Source organism: Cimex lectularius, unplaced genomic scaffold (genome assembly GCF_000648675.2).
Source record: "Cimex lectularius strain Harlan isolate CLEC.00 unplaced genomic scaffold, Clec_2.1 scaffold3, whole genome shotgun sequence".
NCBI classification, from domain to species: Eukaryota; Metazoa; Arthropoda; class Insecta; order Hemiptera; family Cimicidae; genus Cimex; species Cimex lectularius.
In genome coordinates this window covers 3,370,674-3,385,461 of record NW_019392688.1, presented here as the reverse complement: position 1 = coordinate 3,385,461, position 14,788 = coordinate 3,370,674, and the positions used below count along the sequence as shown (strand labels likewise).

The 14,788-nt window shown below is 35.8% G+C and overlaps 1 protein-coding gene across 4 annotated transcripts in view; it reads right to left on the bottom strand.

Moving 5' to 3' along the window:
- Positions 1 to 2,483: 2,483 nt before the first annotated feature.
- The window catches only part of LOC106662334 (rhophilin-2), a 28,434-nt gene continuing 16,129 nt past the window's right edge, over positions 2,484 to 14,788 (bottom strand). For all 4 annotated transcript variants that reach the window (XM_014386359.2, XM_024225824.1, XM_014386360.2 and 1 more), the window contains 10 exons: positions 9,950 to 10,065; positions 9,748 to 9,876; positions 9,326 to 9,401; positions 9,180 to 9,257; positions 8,996 to 9,120; positions 6,835 to 7,093; positions 4,220 to 4,645; positions 3,820 to 4,149; positions 3,598 to 3,762; positions 2,484 to 3,086 (listed from right to left, as the gene is read on the bottom strand). In XM_014386359.2, the coding sequence (XP_014241845.1) occupies positions 2,967 to 3,086; positions 3,598 to 3,762; positions 3,820 to 4,149; positions 4,220 to 4,645; positions 6,835 to 7,093; positions 8,996 to 9,120; positions 9,180 to 9,257; positions 9,326 to 9,401; positions 9,748 to 9,876; positions 9,950 to 10,065 (1,824 nt within the window). In that variant the 3' untranslated portion in view covers positions 2,484 to 2,966. The remainder of the gene's footprint in view (positions 3,087 to 3,597; positions 3,763 to 3,819; positions 4,150 to 4,219; positions 4,646 to 6,834; positions 7,094 to 8,995; positions 9,121 to 9,179; positions 9,258 to 9,325; positions 9,402 to 9,747; positions 9,877 to 9,949; positions 10,066 to 14,788) is intronic.

The window sequence follows — 14,788 nt, the reverse complement described above, 5'->3', positions numbered from 1 at the left end:
TCCTTTAAAAAAAGACCAAATTATAAAAATTTTCTTAAATACTTTTAGTCGAAAGGTAAAATAAATGGAATAAATCTTATAGATTCTGGCTTTGTTTTTAAAATTTATTTAAATATATTTAAATAAAAAATTTAAAAAACAAACTGTAAATATGAAAAGTACATCTGTAAAATGAATATCTGGTTTCAAAGGAATTGACTCAACCTCTATAAATATATATAAAAAAATACAAAAAAACTTCCACTTCCATTTCTTTCAAAATGCATAATCTAACATTACATTTTTCCCCTGGAATACTCGAAGAACCTTTATTAATCTAGAATCCCTGAAAAATTAAGCGGACAAGCGTCAAAAAAGGAGTGGGGGTTGGCATCGTACCCCACCATTTGTCAAACCCCAAGTGTAAAACTACAGCACAAAACTGCATTGTTAAAAGAAGAAAAAAAGAGAAATTTTTATATAACTTATAAATATATAAATAAAATAAAAGATTATATATATAATGAATGAAAAAAATCTATATATGTATAAAATTATTTATAAAAATCAGTGTTTTTCTTTTTTTTTAAAGTTAAAAGATTGGCACAAAATGTCCTGTTTCTGTTTTTCTAGTCCCAGAATTTTGTATTATAAAAAATTATTAAAAATATACATAAAAAACTTAATATAAGTAAAACAAAATAAAAACAAAAAATCAAGAAAAAAGTTTTTCTTGAACCCAAAAAAAAAAAAAAAATTAAATTAAAAAGCCCCAAAAATAAAATAGGAAAAATTGTGTGTACAAAGTATGAAAGATAATTACATATAATTATTGAAAAGAAAAATTAATTAAATTATAAAAAAAAATGTATACAAAATAGAGGCGGTGGAGCTTTAGAATGATATGGGTATCGAAAAATGCACAAGAGAATTGTACACTGCCGAAAAAAAAAGAACAAATGAATGGGAAAATGTAATTGAGACAAATTCGAAACTGCACCGCCTGTACAAAAAAAAGTAAAAAAAGCACAAAATATATGATAAAAAAAAATTAATAATTTTTTCTCAAATTAAAAAAATACAATTATTAAATACTATAAAAATGATGGTATATATAAATACATTATATATATTATATAATAATTAAGATTTGTGTCCCCCCCCTGGAATTTCATAATAAAACATTAGAACTTTCATTTTCTTTATATATATGTGTATATATACTACATAATATATAGGTACATATAGTATATATACATGTATATACATATATAAATATATATACATATATATATACATAAAACATTTATTTTACTTTTGCCTCTTTTTTTTTTTCAACCTCTCCACTCTGAACAAATGTGAATCTGTACTCCGCCCTTTGCATCTGTTGATTTGAATAATTTCTTAATTTAACAAAAAAAAAAATCAAAACAAAAAAACAAAAAAAGTAAATGCAAGGAAGTAAGGAGATGTAAAAAAGGGATAAAACCACAAAAAAATCACAAAAATTAATGATTATAAAAATCTAAAAAAAATAAATAAAAATAAAATAAAAATAAATAAATATATTTACAGAAAGATTTGTTTTTATTTCAACCCTTGGAATTCTATTTTCCTTATATTTTTTACATCCTGGTACTCTGTCAAAATATGAAATAGCAATTGTTTAAAAATGTTTTTTTTCTTAAGAATAGAACATACGAGGTTGACATATTCGTGCTTTTGGGCCGCATACGTGTTTGGCATGTAGAGAAAAAAGGTTGCTCAATTCGACCTCACTTAATCGATGGGTATGCTTAGCATGGCCCCCCTTAGTCCAATTTTTAGAGGAAAGGAGTTTTATTATGTCTAGCATTTGGTAGAGACCTTATTTCGTGTCACCTTTCGGGAATGTTTAAGGATGGTTAACCATATTAGAGTGAATGTGTAGAAAATGACCTAGCTTAGTTATCAGTTCCTGGAAACACTGCGACGGTTAAGGTCGTCTGATGCTGGTCAGCCAAAACACTGAAGTGGGTGGATTCCTGCGGTTTGTCATAAGACAACTCAACTCTGTACAGCTTAAATAAATCAACCAATCAAATCCAAAGGGATTAAGAAATTAAATTGCATGTAATTTTTTTATAACAAGTAATCCCAAAGCTTTCATAATACCGTGATTTGTTAAAAAATTACAAAAAGTATGTTTTTTATATCTGGATATTTATCAACTTAGGAATAGTGTTTATCTTATTATCTTGCAATAATGTTTGGATATTGCTTGCCCTCCAGTTAATTTTAATGTTATCAGCTCCAGCAATTAAATTTGGCATAGAATTTTCCAATGAGATAGTGAAATATCAATAGAAACAAGAATCTTTATAAACAGATGTGCAATTGAAAGAACATCCTGAACTAATTGATAATCAGGCCCAACAGCTTTTAACAATGTTCATAATTAATTGACAAACACTTTTCTCAATTATTATATAAGTCCATTGGTATTTTTTAAAGAAAACAACTCATGCCAATATTAAAAATGTTATAATTTTGACGATCATTTTACAAAATACAATAACCTCTATAATTTGGCAGGATAGGAGAGGAAAGTGTCCGTTATAAACCACAGCTCTACAAGAAAAAATAATCATCGTGCAGTTTCTCTCTTGATTTTTGTCCCGTTCATCTGCCAACGTAATATACACAAAATGTACAATTTGAAGATTTAAACATAAAAGAAAAATAACCAGGCGCCAATAACAATTCACCAAGTTCACAATTCTTAGCAATTCCAGTACCAATTTATTTTATAAATAAATACAAATCATTTAATACATAGGTTTTTACTATAAAAATACTTTGGAGGGGGGAGAATATTTTTTTTGTCTGTTTATAGTTGCAATGAAAGGATTATAAAACAACTCAAATATTCAGATTGAGTATCATGTTTTGATATTGCACCCATTCATACACTTAAATGTCAGGTCATCGTGATTTGAAAGCGATCATCATCGGGAGATGGTGTTTTTCTCAGTCTGAGGCTTTCTGAACGGGTTCCAAATTCGTTTTTCACCTTTTTCCTCTTTTTGGTCGGCGGCTTTTCCCGGCCTCACCATGTTCTGTACTTCCTAAGATTAAAAAAAAAAAATCAGATTAACATTTGATTGGTTAATTTAGCCAAAACAAAAGTATAAAAAAAGGCTTAGGAATTTAAATTATTAATATGAGGCAGTTAGATAGCATAAGCAGCTCTTCTAGTATAAACTATAATCCAATATTGCATTTATTTCAAAAATGTTATTTTTTTATGATGATTTTTAGCTTTAAAGAAACATTTAAAACTTAAGATTTTTAAAAAAATTTTTGTAAGCTGTAGCTTGATTATTGCTTAGCAATTGTCTTGTCTGCTTTTCTTGCTGATTTTGTCTTCCAGGCACAGTCACGTTCACAAAATAACACATAGACCAACTACTGGCTGATTCATCACTTAGAAGATCACCACACTATTTTACAACTTGCGCAAAGACTAACATATAAAGATTATCACCTATCTTTCTCTATTCGTAATATATAATGTATTTTACAAAAATAGTCAAGTATAGAGCTTGAGAATTAAGCTGAAATAAATGTATTATTTACCTTCCTTCGGTTTCTGGATACTTTACTGGCCCCAGGAGTTACTATTTTAAGAGTGAGCTTTTCTTTTGATGCTTTGATGAGAGTGACGACCTGTTCATGAGTTGACCATTTGACATCGATTTCATTCACTTCGACGATGAAATCACCCTCTTTCATACCAGCCATCTATAAAAAAAAAGACTTAAGTAAGTTTATAAAAGTTGACATGTTGAATATAAAAACCTGTGCTAGTGAGTTCGGCTGAAGGGAGGAGACGAGTACAGGAGTGTCGGTCGTTATCGTGAAACCATAACCAGTGTGATGCCCAGTACTGGGCTGCTGCAGAGTCACCTGTCTTGGCGGTGACCAAGAAGTAAGTGCAGAGAAGACTGCGAGAGGTCCCAAGTCACTGAAGAGGTCGCTGGCGCTGACCCGGCCCAAATCAGGACCGGATGGCCTTAGTTCACATTTCCCAGTACCTGGAATCTCCGGAGGCTCTACAAGGTCGCTGAGCGTTGTTGGGGAGTCTGAGAGGAAAGCCTCCTCACTCGCACGTAATGACCGTTCAATCACCTACAAAATTATGTAAAAGTTTTGAAATTGTTACTTTTAATATTGTTAATATAAATATAAAAATAATGACCTGTGTTAGTCCACTTTTGGTCCTCAATTCTCTACACATGCGTTGTACTCTCGCTGATTCTTCATGGTAGAAAATAGCTTTTTGCAGATAAGCCACCCTTAAAATTTTGTACTGATCTTTCTTCCCATAATCTGAAAGGCCGTCGGACAGTTTGACAAGAAGATCGCCTTTCGGGTTTGAAGACACGAGGCAGTTGCTTGCTCTAGATTTGCTCAAAGCGGAATAATGGTGGATTTTCGAGGAGACCAAGGCCGACCATGAATAAGGCAGATAGTCCTCGATTTCAGTCTGCATTGACTTTTTGACGGAGTCGTATGTTTTGGACACCTCCTGCGCTTCTAGGGCAAGATCGAAGTTCGTCTCGGCATCCCGTCTCTGCTTCGATTGGAGAACCAGTTTTTCAAACAGGCACTCGCGAGCCTGAGCCTATAAATAACAAAATAATAAAATTTATTAACAATTTTATTGCAGATCACAGCAGGAGGCTTTCATTTAGTTTCAAAAGTTCTCTCCAAACTTTCCATCATCACATCTTTTACTTTAATTTTCTTGGCGTAAAAGCTAAAGAATTTATTTTCCCCACTGTGATCTAAATAAAATATTTGTCTACTATGTACTATAATTAGTTTTTTTTTTTTTGCTTTAAACATAGAACATTTTTTATTTTTGTCCAAATAATATAAAATACTTAAATTTATATTTACAGAAATAATTAATATGTAAATAATGTTCCTATATCAGATTACAGAATTGTTGAAATTTGATGGTGTTGTTCAATCTCTTTTAAAAAATTAGTTTCTACTCACAGTAAGTTATTTTAAACTATCCGGATTTCGAGCCTACAGCTCATCATCAGGTTGAAGAATCTGTAAGCTCCAAATCCGGATCATTGAAAACAACTTATTGTGAGATCTTTTTAAAGATTGAACAACCCACTCACTCCACCATTTATCTTTTCTACTGTGTTGTAATTTCAGTTGAGATTTATTATTAAAATTGTTGAGACTACTTATTTGGTATACATTGTTGAAGGTCTGATTCAATATTTTCAATAATAACTTATACGTAAATACACTTCTAAACTCAATCATTAAATTGGTAAAATAGGATTATTTACTAGAAATTAAGCCAACTCAGCAAAGGGGGTACACCATGCTATTTGTGTTTTTAAAAGATCTCTTGGAATGTAATAATAATAAACACTTTTCTATTCTATTTTTTATTTCTCTACAAATAATAACTAGTATCTTTTCTTTTAGTTTTCTTGACTGTAGCTTTGCTGTTTTAGTTTCTGAGTTTTTCTAGATTATTTTTTTACAGCCCATCCTAGTTGAGTTTTAAGTTATTGTGCATTAAGCATTTTACTTTTTTTATGTAAGATCTTTTGGAATGTAATTATAATAAACACTTTTCTATTCTATTCTATACTAGATAATAACTAACTAATAATTAATAATAACTAACTAATAACTAACTATTCTAAACTACATAATAACTAGATAATAACATACTAGATAATAACTAGTATTATCTTTTCTTTTAGTTTTCTTGACTGTAGCTTTACTGTTTTAATTTCTGAGTTTTTTCTAGATTATTTTTTTATAGTACATCCTATTTGTGTTTTAAGTTATTGTGCATTAAGCACTTTTCTTTTTTTATGTAAGATCTTTTGTAATGTAATATTAATAAACACTTTTCTATTCTATTCTATACTAGATAATAACTAACTAATAATTAACTAATAACTAACTATTCTAAACTACATAATAAATAGTATCTTTTCTCTTAGTTTTCTCGACTGTAGATTTACTTTTTAGTTTCTGGGTTTTTTCTAGATTATTTTTTTACAGCCCGTCCTATTTGTGTTTTAAGTTATTGTGCGTTTAGCTTTTTTATTTTTATTTTTTTCCAAGATCTTTTGGAATGTAATATTAATAAACACTTTTCTATTTTATTCTATACTAGATATAACTAACTAATAACTTAACTAACTATTCTCATCTAGATAATAACTAGTATCTTTTCTTTTAGTTTTCTCGACTGTAGATTTACTTTTTAGTTTCTGATTTTTTTCTAGATTATTTTTTTACAGCCCATCCTATTTGTGTTTTAAGAGTTATTGTGCGTTTAGCTTTTTTATTTTTATTTTTTTGTAAGATGTTTTGGAATGTAATAATAATAAACACTTTTCTATTTTGTTTTATTTTTTTATTTTTCTACAAATAGCTAGTATCTTTTCCTTTGGTTTTTCTTGATTGTAGATTTACTGAGTTTTATCTAGATTATTTTTCTACCTTTTCTGTTTTATCTCTTCTATTTTCTTTTCTTCTTTAAGCAATATAATGAATATTCACATGTTAGGCACTCATACCTTTATGTACCTTCTAAACGATCATCGCCTTATCATATTTAAGCAACAAATGAGACAATAAAGATGAGTAAATATTAACCATTATTACAAAATAACAAGGAAATGTTTCCATTTTTACTATTTGGTATGACCGTAATGCTCGGGCGCGATACTGGTTTAGCATCGCCGTGACGACTTTATGGCTAAAATAATCCAAGAAATTCTATTTGACATACATATACGTTAAAATAAACCAAGTACTTACAGACATGAGACTCTCGATGGCCTGGAACATTGGTGCTGACAGGTCGACGCTCGGCCCTTTGGTGAAGTTCTCCCTGATGTATGCAAGAGTGCCGGCCGCCGTGTTGAAGTATTGGACGGCTTTGTCAAGCCCCTTGGCGCAAGCACGGTTCTGCCTCGCACCAAGCTGGGTGTAAAGTGCGGCTATGTTGAATAGAACGCACGCCTTCTCGAAGGCTACAGTCCTCTGGCATGAAGGTACACCGGTGAAACTGTCGTACCTGGATTCAAAGGTGATGTAACGAAAACAGTTATTATATCTGATGCTACATTGGTAAAAATTAGATGGAGCTGGTTGGTTTTAAAACTTTTTTTATTTCCAGAGGTTCTATTTGTCCGGTGTTTAATTTTCCAGCAGTTTAAAGGATTGCCGATGACATACTTTCTTCGAGTAGTATGTCCTAAGTAGTTTTGCCGTTTAGGGTCATCCTGGTCGGATTATCCTTGCAGATTTTAGGAAAACATGCGTTTCTGATGAAGGTAAAACACACAGACCAACCACTAGACCAGGAAATGTTAAAACCCCCAGAATATCTAAAGCCACTAGAATATCTAACCACTCTGGTTTGATCTGTCGTCGTCTCGGCTTCTCGCCATTTTCAACGCTGGGCCTGACGGCATTTCCTTTGGTCTCTTTGAATACTTTCAACATATGCATGTTTCTGCATTTCGCTATCTTGAAAGGAGGATTCAAAGGAGGATCATAAAAGGACCATCCATCTGAGGTTCCAAGACCTTATGAAAGGACAGGTTTGACACAATAACACAGAAGATGCAAAATTGCCGAAAGCATCGATAAAAAAAAAGCAGCGAGCATAGGTGGACGAGAAGGTCCTCCGTTCAGCCGATGATCAGCGATGAACCTTCATTTTGACCGTTTCCGATCATTTTGATCCGCCTAACTTCGCTGCTCTGGTCAGTCAGCCGCATATCTCTGTCTTCGAGGGTCGCTTTATGATTTATCTGAGCTTCCAACCCTTTTTGCAATAAAATGAATAACACATAGACCAATCATCAGATGGTGAAATGTCAAAAGCGTCTGATGGACAAAAACCGGCGATGATCACCATGATTAGGAAATTTCCTGCCCCGCAAGGAAAATCTCTTGGTCCAGCTATCTCCTTGCAATGGTCTGACGCGAGCTTGGTAAGGTTTTTTTTTTTTTTTTTTTTTTTTAATTTATTTATTTGTAGCCTATACATACTTGTACATAATACAAATGTGAGCACAATGTATATTGTTCACCGCTCGGTCAGAGCACTAACACTGATGCCAGCGCTGCACCCGGAGGACGCATGCCATGAGAAGCCAGCCAGTGCTGGAACTCATTTTAATAGATTGAGGGGCAAGGAGGTCTCGGGGCCATCGTCGTTTTAGGCGACGTGGTGGATTCTCGGGATGGGAATATGTGGAGAGGGCTCTAGCGGTAGGGTTAGGATGGATCGATAGGTTGGTATGAAATTTTTGGAATCGGAAATGGATCAGTTCGTGGACAAAAGGAACGTTGAGGTCTTTGTGGATAGTGAGGTTAGAGACGTAAAAAGGAGCTTTGACGATTTGTCTGAGGACTTTTGATTGGAAGGACTGGATACGCTGGATATTGGATGGTTTGGCGGAACCCCACAGTTCCACACCGTATGTCCAAAGTGGTCGCAGTAAAGTCTTGTATAAGGTCAGTTTAGTGCAGATGGTTAACCCGGATTTTGGTCCTAGTAGTCTGCGTAATTGTCCAAGTCTTCTGTTGAGTTGTCTTTTAAGTCTTGTGTGGGGATTCCAGGTCAGTCTGCTGTCAAGGTATAGTCCTAGGTATTTGACTTGAGTGGAAGTCGGTATCTCTTCATTGTTGATGTATAGTGGAGGGCAAGACTGTTTTTTCAAAGTGAACGTACATTGGATGCACTTTTCTCCGTTTAATCTTGTCCTCCACTTTTTGCACCAACCTTCGATGAGCTCAGGTAAGGTATGTGATCTAAGGTTTTCATTTTAAAAGAGATATAACACACAGACCAACCAACGAAGATGATCATCGCCGACATATCACTATGTGATTAACACAATATTTTGTACAAAAAAATGGTTTTTCTTCATCGATATAATTTATTATTTTTATATTATTAACATACCATTCGAAGTATATTCCTAGATTGCGGTCCGGGCTGAAAAATCTTCTTTCGACGAAGTAAAGTTGGTTATAATACTGATAAAGCAGCTCTATTCCTGATTCATCTCTTCTTGGGCAACGCATCGACTGTAAAGTTTATAAATTTTTATGTTTGTTCAATGATGATATCTCTAATGTTTTCTTACCTGGCGCAAGTCCATAAATTCTTGTATGGCCTTGTTGTATTTATTTCCGTCTTCGCTGTAGTGTTCCAAAATGAAATCCTGGAAGGGTAGAAAAATGTAAATATTTACAGAAAACTTTGACTAGGGACAAAAGAGAGGCGTTTTACTTTGAAAGGTTCCGTGAAATCGATTTCCTTCGTTTCCTTGAGGCCCAAAGGTATCATCGGCATGACCGGCTCAGAACTGTAACAAAAAACAAATCACTTCCAACGGATTCCCCGCAATTAGGTCTTTTTTTATATCGTGCTATACCGCTATTCTAATTTTTTGTAGGTAAGTTAGAGAATTTATTTGATAGGAGGTGTGCACGTGGGATATCGTAAGGAGGTTTACCGAACACGGAGGAAGTTCGGTAAAACGATGTATCTGTAACAGATTTTGTCAGATGTGAACCGGGCCGTGAATTCTCTCATAATTAGGTTGTATAACTTTCAGATACACGTGAAATACCACGGATGAGTTGAACGGACTCGAATCCCTTACACGACAATTAATTCATTGTCCATCGACAGAGATCAATTGCTTGTACCTTTCTCCTTGGTATATCTCGACGGAGGAGTTGAGTTCGGCGAGCTGCTCCTTTAAAAGCTGTAGGTTCGAGTTGACGAAGCTTAGCTCGAGGGCGACCGTCTCCTTCAACTTGCGGTTCGTCGTAGCTCTGGAAAACAAAGACACGGCAGTTATAACCGACAAAACTTTAAATTCAAATAAGCCAAGGTTTGAACAAATACTTGTAAAGGTTTTCAGCGCCGGCACGAAGCCTTAATTCTTTGTTAATTTCTTGATTCAGCTTGGACCTCTTGTTCTGGAGCTTCCCGCGGCATGTGGCCAACCTCGGGTCGGAGCCCTAGAAAATTCGGATTTAATTAACTTTCCCACAATTGATAATTACTTGTTGGAACAACTAAACTGTTCTTCATTAGCGTAATGAATTGAAATTTACTGTGCCGGTATTTTCTTTTTGAGGATACGGTATTGGGTACAAGTGGGGTGGGCCCATGGTGATTATTTTCTCTGTCAACCACTACCATTATGAAACAAAACTCAATGCCAAAAAAAAAAAAAAAAAAAAAAAAGATCCACCTTTAAGCATTTGAATAACTTTTATCCCACCTCTATAATTTCTGTATATAATTACCATTCAAAATTGGCATAACCGCTATCGAATGCCCCCCAGTCACACATGACGACGTCCTTCTTGGATCGACCAAAATCCGTGCGAAGGGTAGGTCGCTTCTTTAAGACAGTTATAAGTTATTCTTATTAGTCCAGTGTTTTCTTTTCAGCCCGTTCAGCTCCACTTCAGCATACGTAGAGTTGTGCTTAGTGGTTCTGGTCCGGTAGATGTAAGTGATGTTCTACATCTTGCTAGCATGTCAGCTATTTCTTTTAAACGCACGTATGCCTTGTTGGCCAGAGGCCGCTTTGTCATTTCCCCAATAGTTTAGAGTTTTTCTTTGGATAGGGAGTGATGAACTTGATCCTACCCTATGATTGCTTGTCAAATGGATGGTCCGTCCTTGTAAAAGGAATTCGCGGAATGACACACATGGAGATGCGAAAATGCAGAATCAATTTACAAAAGACCACAACTGTCAGACGGGTTTCGGCATTAAGTGGTGGGTTTTTGAACCATCTGAGGTTTCAATACCGCATAAAAAGACACAACTAATTGGAATAACAAATAGACCAACCTCTAAGGATTGGGAAATGGTGATACTCTATTAGACAGATTAGTATGATCATTGATGTTACATAAGCCACAGCTGGCAGGCTCGGTTTCGTCATCTTCATCGGTGGGTTTGTGACTGAGGTTTTATACTTTGTAAATAGACGCGATGGACAGAATAACGCACAGATCAACTACTGATTATGGCAAAATATCTAAACGCTAGAAAGATTAAGATGATACACAAGACCACAGTTGTCAGGCGGGTATTGATATATTCAGTTGAGGTTTTCTGATCAACCTTAGTACTCAAACTTCATAAAAGGACATAACTGATTGGAATAACACACTGCCAACCATTGAAGATGGCGAGATACCGATTAGGCATTAGACAGATGAAGATGTTCGTTGATTTAGAAGTTAGAATCACAGCTGTCAGGCTCGGTTTCGCCAACTTCATTAGTTGGTTGACTGAGGTTTGTATGCCTTATCCAAGGACAAGATGTATAGAATAACACATACAAACCACTGAATACGGCAAAATTCCTAAACCAAAGTATATAGATCAAGATGGAATTACCATAGGCAGTTGTGGTTTTCTGAGCCATATGAAGTTTCAGCACTCCTGAAAGGACACAACTGGTTGGAATAACACAAAGATCAACCACTGAATACGCAAAACTGCAAAACTAGAATAGATTAGGATTATCGTTGATGTCTACATAGATAAGCTGTGAGCTACTGGTTCGCGATCTTCGTTGGTGGATTTGTGAATGAGGTTTCTACACCTTATAAAAGGACGGAACAGATAGAATACACACAGACCATCCACTGAATATGGCTAAACTCGAATAGATAGATCAAGATGATTCACAAGACCAAAGCTGTCAGACGGGTATTGCCATCCATCTTCAGCTATGGATTTTTGATTTTGTGTTTCTAAAAAGCCACAACTAACAGACTAGCATGCTGACAAATCAGAGATAAATCCGATCCGTCTGTCACCGTCCACCAGAGGATATACAGAGACCACGAAGGTCCAGAACGAACATAATCTTTGGACAGCCCGAGACTAGCTTTGGGTTTACCACCTGAAGTATCTATCTGTGCTGTTTTCAATCTTTTGCTGTCAATTTCTAATGCATATATTTTGGGTTTATGAAGGGGATTTCGGTCGTTTGCGGCCCGGCTTCCAATTTTTGTGCCATTTAAAATCCAAGTACGGAATTAAGTCCTAAATTTAGGAATTTTTATTTTTACAAAAATATATTTTTTGTATGTTGTTTGGAAGGGTATGCCAAAATTTAGCTTTCTCTTCATTTTATCTTGATATATTTTAACTTGAGACGAATAGAAGTTCTTCAGTGTGTTTGTCTTGTAAAGTAGAAGGCGGATGGCAGACAGAATGTAGGAAGTTACTCAAAACATTCTTTCGCGGTTTAAGTGGTCCTTGGACTTTCCGGGCGGGCCCGCCGAGAAAGAAATGTCCGAGAGTAATCAGAGCGTTTGAGAATAAGTGGAGTCTTCGTTTTATTTTACAGTCGAATTATTTTCGAGCCCATTAACATAATTGGCACTTCGTTCCCTTGCAAAAGAAAGCATTCTTTTTCCCGATTTCCAAACCGTGATGTTTTGCCCAATGGAAATATCACCCAAAAATCATTCAGTTTTGTGGAACAGACGTGGGACTTAATGTGCCCGGGCCAAAGCCATTGTGGGAAACGAATCCGTGCTTCGCATAGCTGGCTCTCTGACAGGGCGAATCACACTTTCTCCGTGTCTGTTTCTCTCTCCTTCTGTACAAACGCGGAAGCCCCGCGGGTGGGACAGAGAGAGCAATCCAAATCCTACTTTCTCTCCCTTTCAGGCTAATATTTTGATTTCTCGTAGGCTCAGGTTCGACGGACTTGTCGTTTTTTAAGTCCGGGGCCGGTTCAGCACGGACAAATAGAGCGATCGGACGTGTTTTTTACAAAGCGAGAAGGGGTGCGGCGAGGACGTTGTTAACTCCTTAGAAATCCTTGTAATGCCAATTGAAAATCTGAAAGTACAACGAATGAAAGGATAAATATTACTTACAGACAAAACTACATATTAAACACCCCTTCTCAATTTTTCCCCCAAGGAACAGAAATACGACTTAAGATAGAAAATTCGTACTATAAATAAACTACTTGTTTGTTTCTACACCATTCTTTTCATAATTCCGCATTCTTCCGGGGGAAAACATCCGCCCGATTTGGATTTACGGCTCATTTTACGGGCGGTAGAGAAGTATGCAATTACGGCCACCCGGAGATTTTTTAATATGGATTTCTCTAACCTGACCGCCATGACGACTAACATAACATGTCGAGTTATTTTCTTACGACTTTCTCTGGCTGAAAACCAGCTGTTTTCATACTTTCGATTACATGAAATCTGAGAGGCGATTCGGGAAGGGCATCGGTTGCGAAAAGCTATAAATGATTGTACATCTCGTTTTCACAAGGTCTATTTGCTGAACGATTTTACAAGGGTTTAACTGATTCCTGATGACACTGTAGCGTTTAAGTTTGGTTTTTAGAATGAATGCGAGATGGACCACGTAGGTTTTCGATCCACAAATCCCTGAATACAAGCTAATTTCACAATAGTTCACTACACTTGAACTTTGCGGGATGGTGAACTTGTAGCTTGGTCGTTTCAGATCATTTTGGCCTGCCTATCCTCACTACTTGAAGCCGACGGGTTTCGGTAGGTTGCCATCATCGAGAGAGAGTTTGTGGTCTCATTAATTTTTTCGCCTATAGCACTCATTGATACTGGCTGAGTCTTACTTTTGGTTTAAAGCCAATTCAATAGTAGCCAAAGCCAAACTGCACACAGTTAACTGAAGGCAGAAGATTATTGACTATGGTACACAGTATGATAACTTTAAATAACTTCTAATTACAAGGTAGGTATTTATGAATTCTGGCGATGATGCCTGTAGCTTGCAAGTTTCTGATTTTCCAGGACCATCTATTATGCTTGGTTTAGCATTTCCTCAGCACCAAAGATAGGTTTTCTATCCCCGCATCCCTAAATTCACAATAGTTCACTGTACTTGAAGTTTTTGGGATGGAGAACCTGTAGCTTGGTCGTTTCGGAGCATCTTGGTTTGCTTATCCACACTCCTCTGAAACCGGCGGGTTTCGGCATGTTGCCATGATTAATTTTTCCAGCTACAGCACTCAGTGATATTGGCTGAGTCTTTCTTTTGGTTTAAAGCCAATTCAATAGTAGCCAAAGCCAAACTGCACACATTTAACTGAAGACAGAAGATTATTGACTATGGTACAAAGTATGATAACTTTAAATAACTTCTAATTACAATATTGCCAGAGGTATTTATGAATTATGGGGATGATGGCTGTAGCTTGCATGTTTCCGATATTCCAGGACCGTCTATCATCGCTGGTTTGGTCTGCTATTTGAGGTTTTCCCCATCATCAACGGTAGGTTTGCGATCCCCGCATCCGTGAAGTTCACTTGAAGTTTGCGGAATTGTGAATCCTCGATGATCTCGTTTTAGGCAGATGCGTATCGACTGACAGTAACTGACAACTGACAACAAATTGGCAGTAAAACCCAAAGACTGACCACTGAACACGAGGGATGCTGGAACTACAGAAAAACTAGACTTGCTAAAACTCTCTTGCTTGGTCTGTCATTAAACGCTCTTCGGCTTCTCGCCATCTCTAGTTGTGTCAAATGCCTTTTCAAAGTCTGACCAATTTTCTCGTTCTTTGATTCTTTTTTTAGGTTTTCTGTTCGGCTCGTTATTAATTTTTCAGCAGTTCAACGGTTTCCCGTGAATTTCTTGCTTTATCTTAAGTAGTTTGGTCGTTTCGATCGCCTTTACCCACTTGATGTGGTT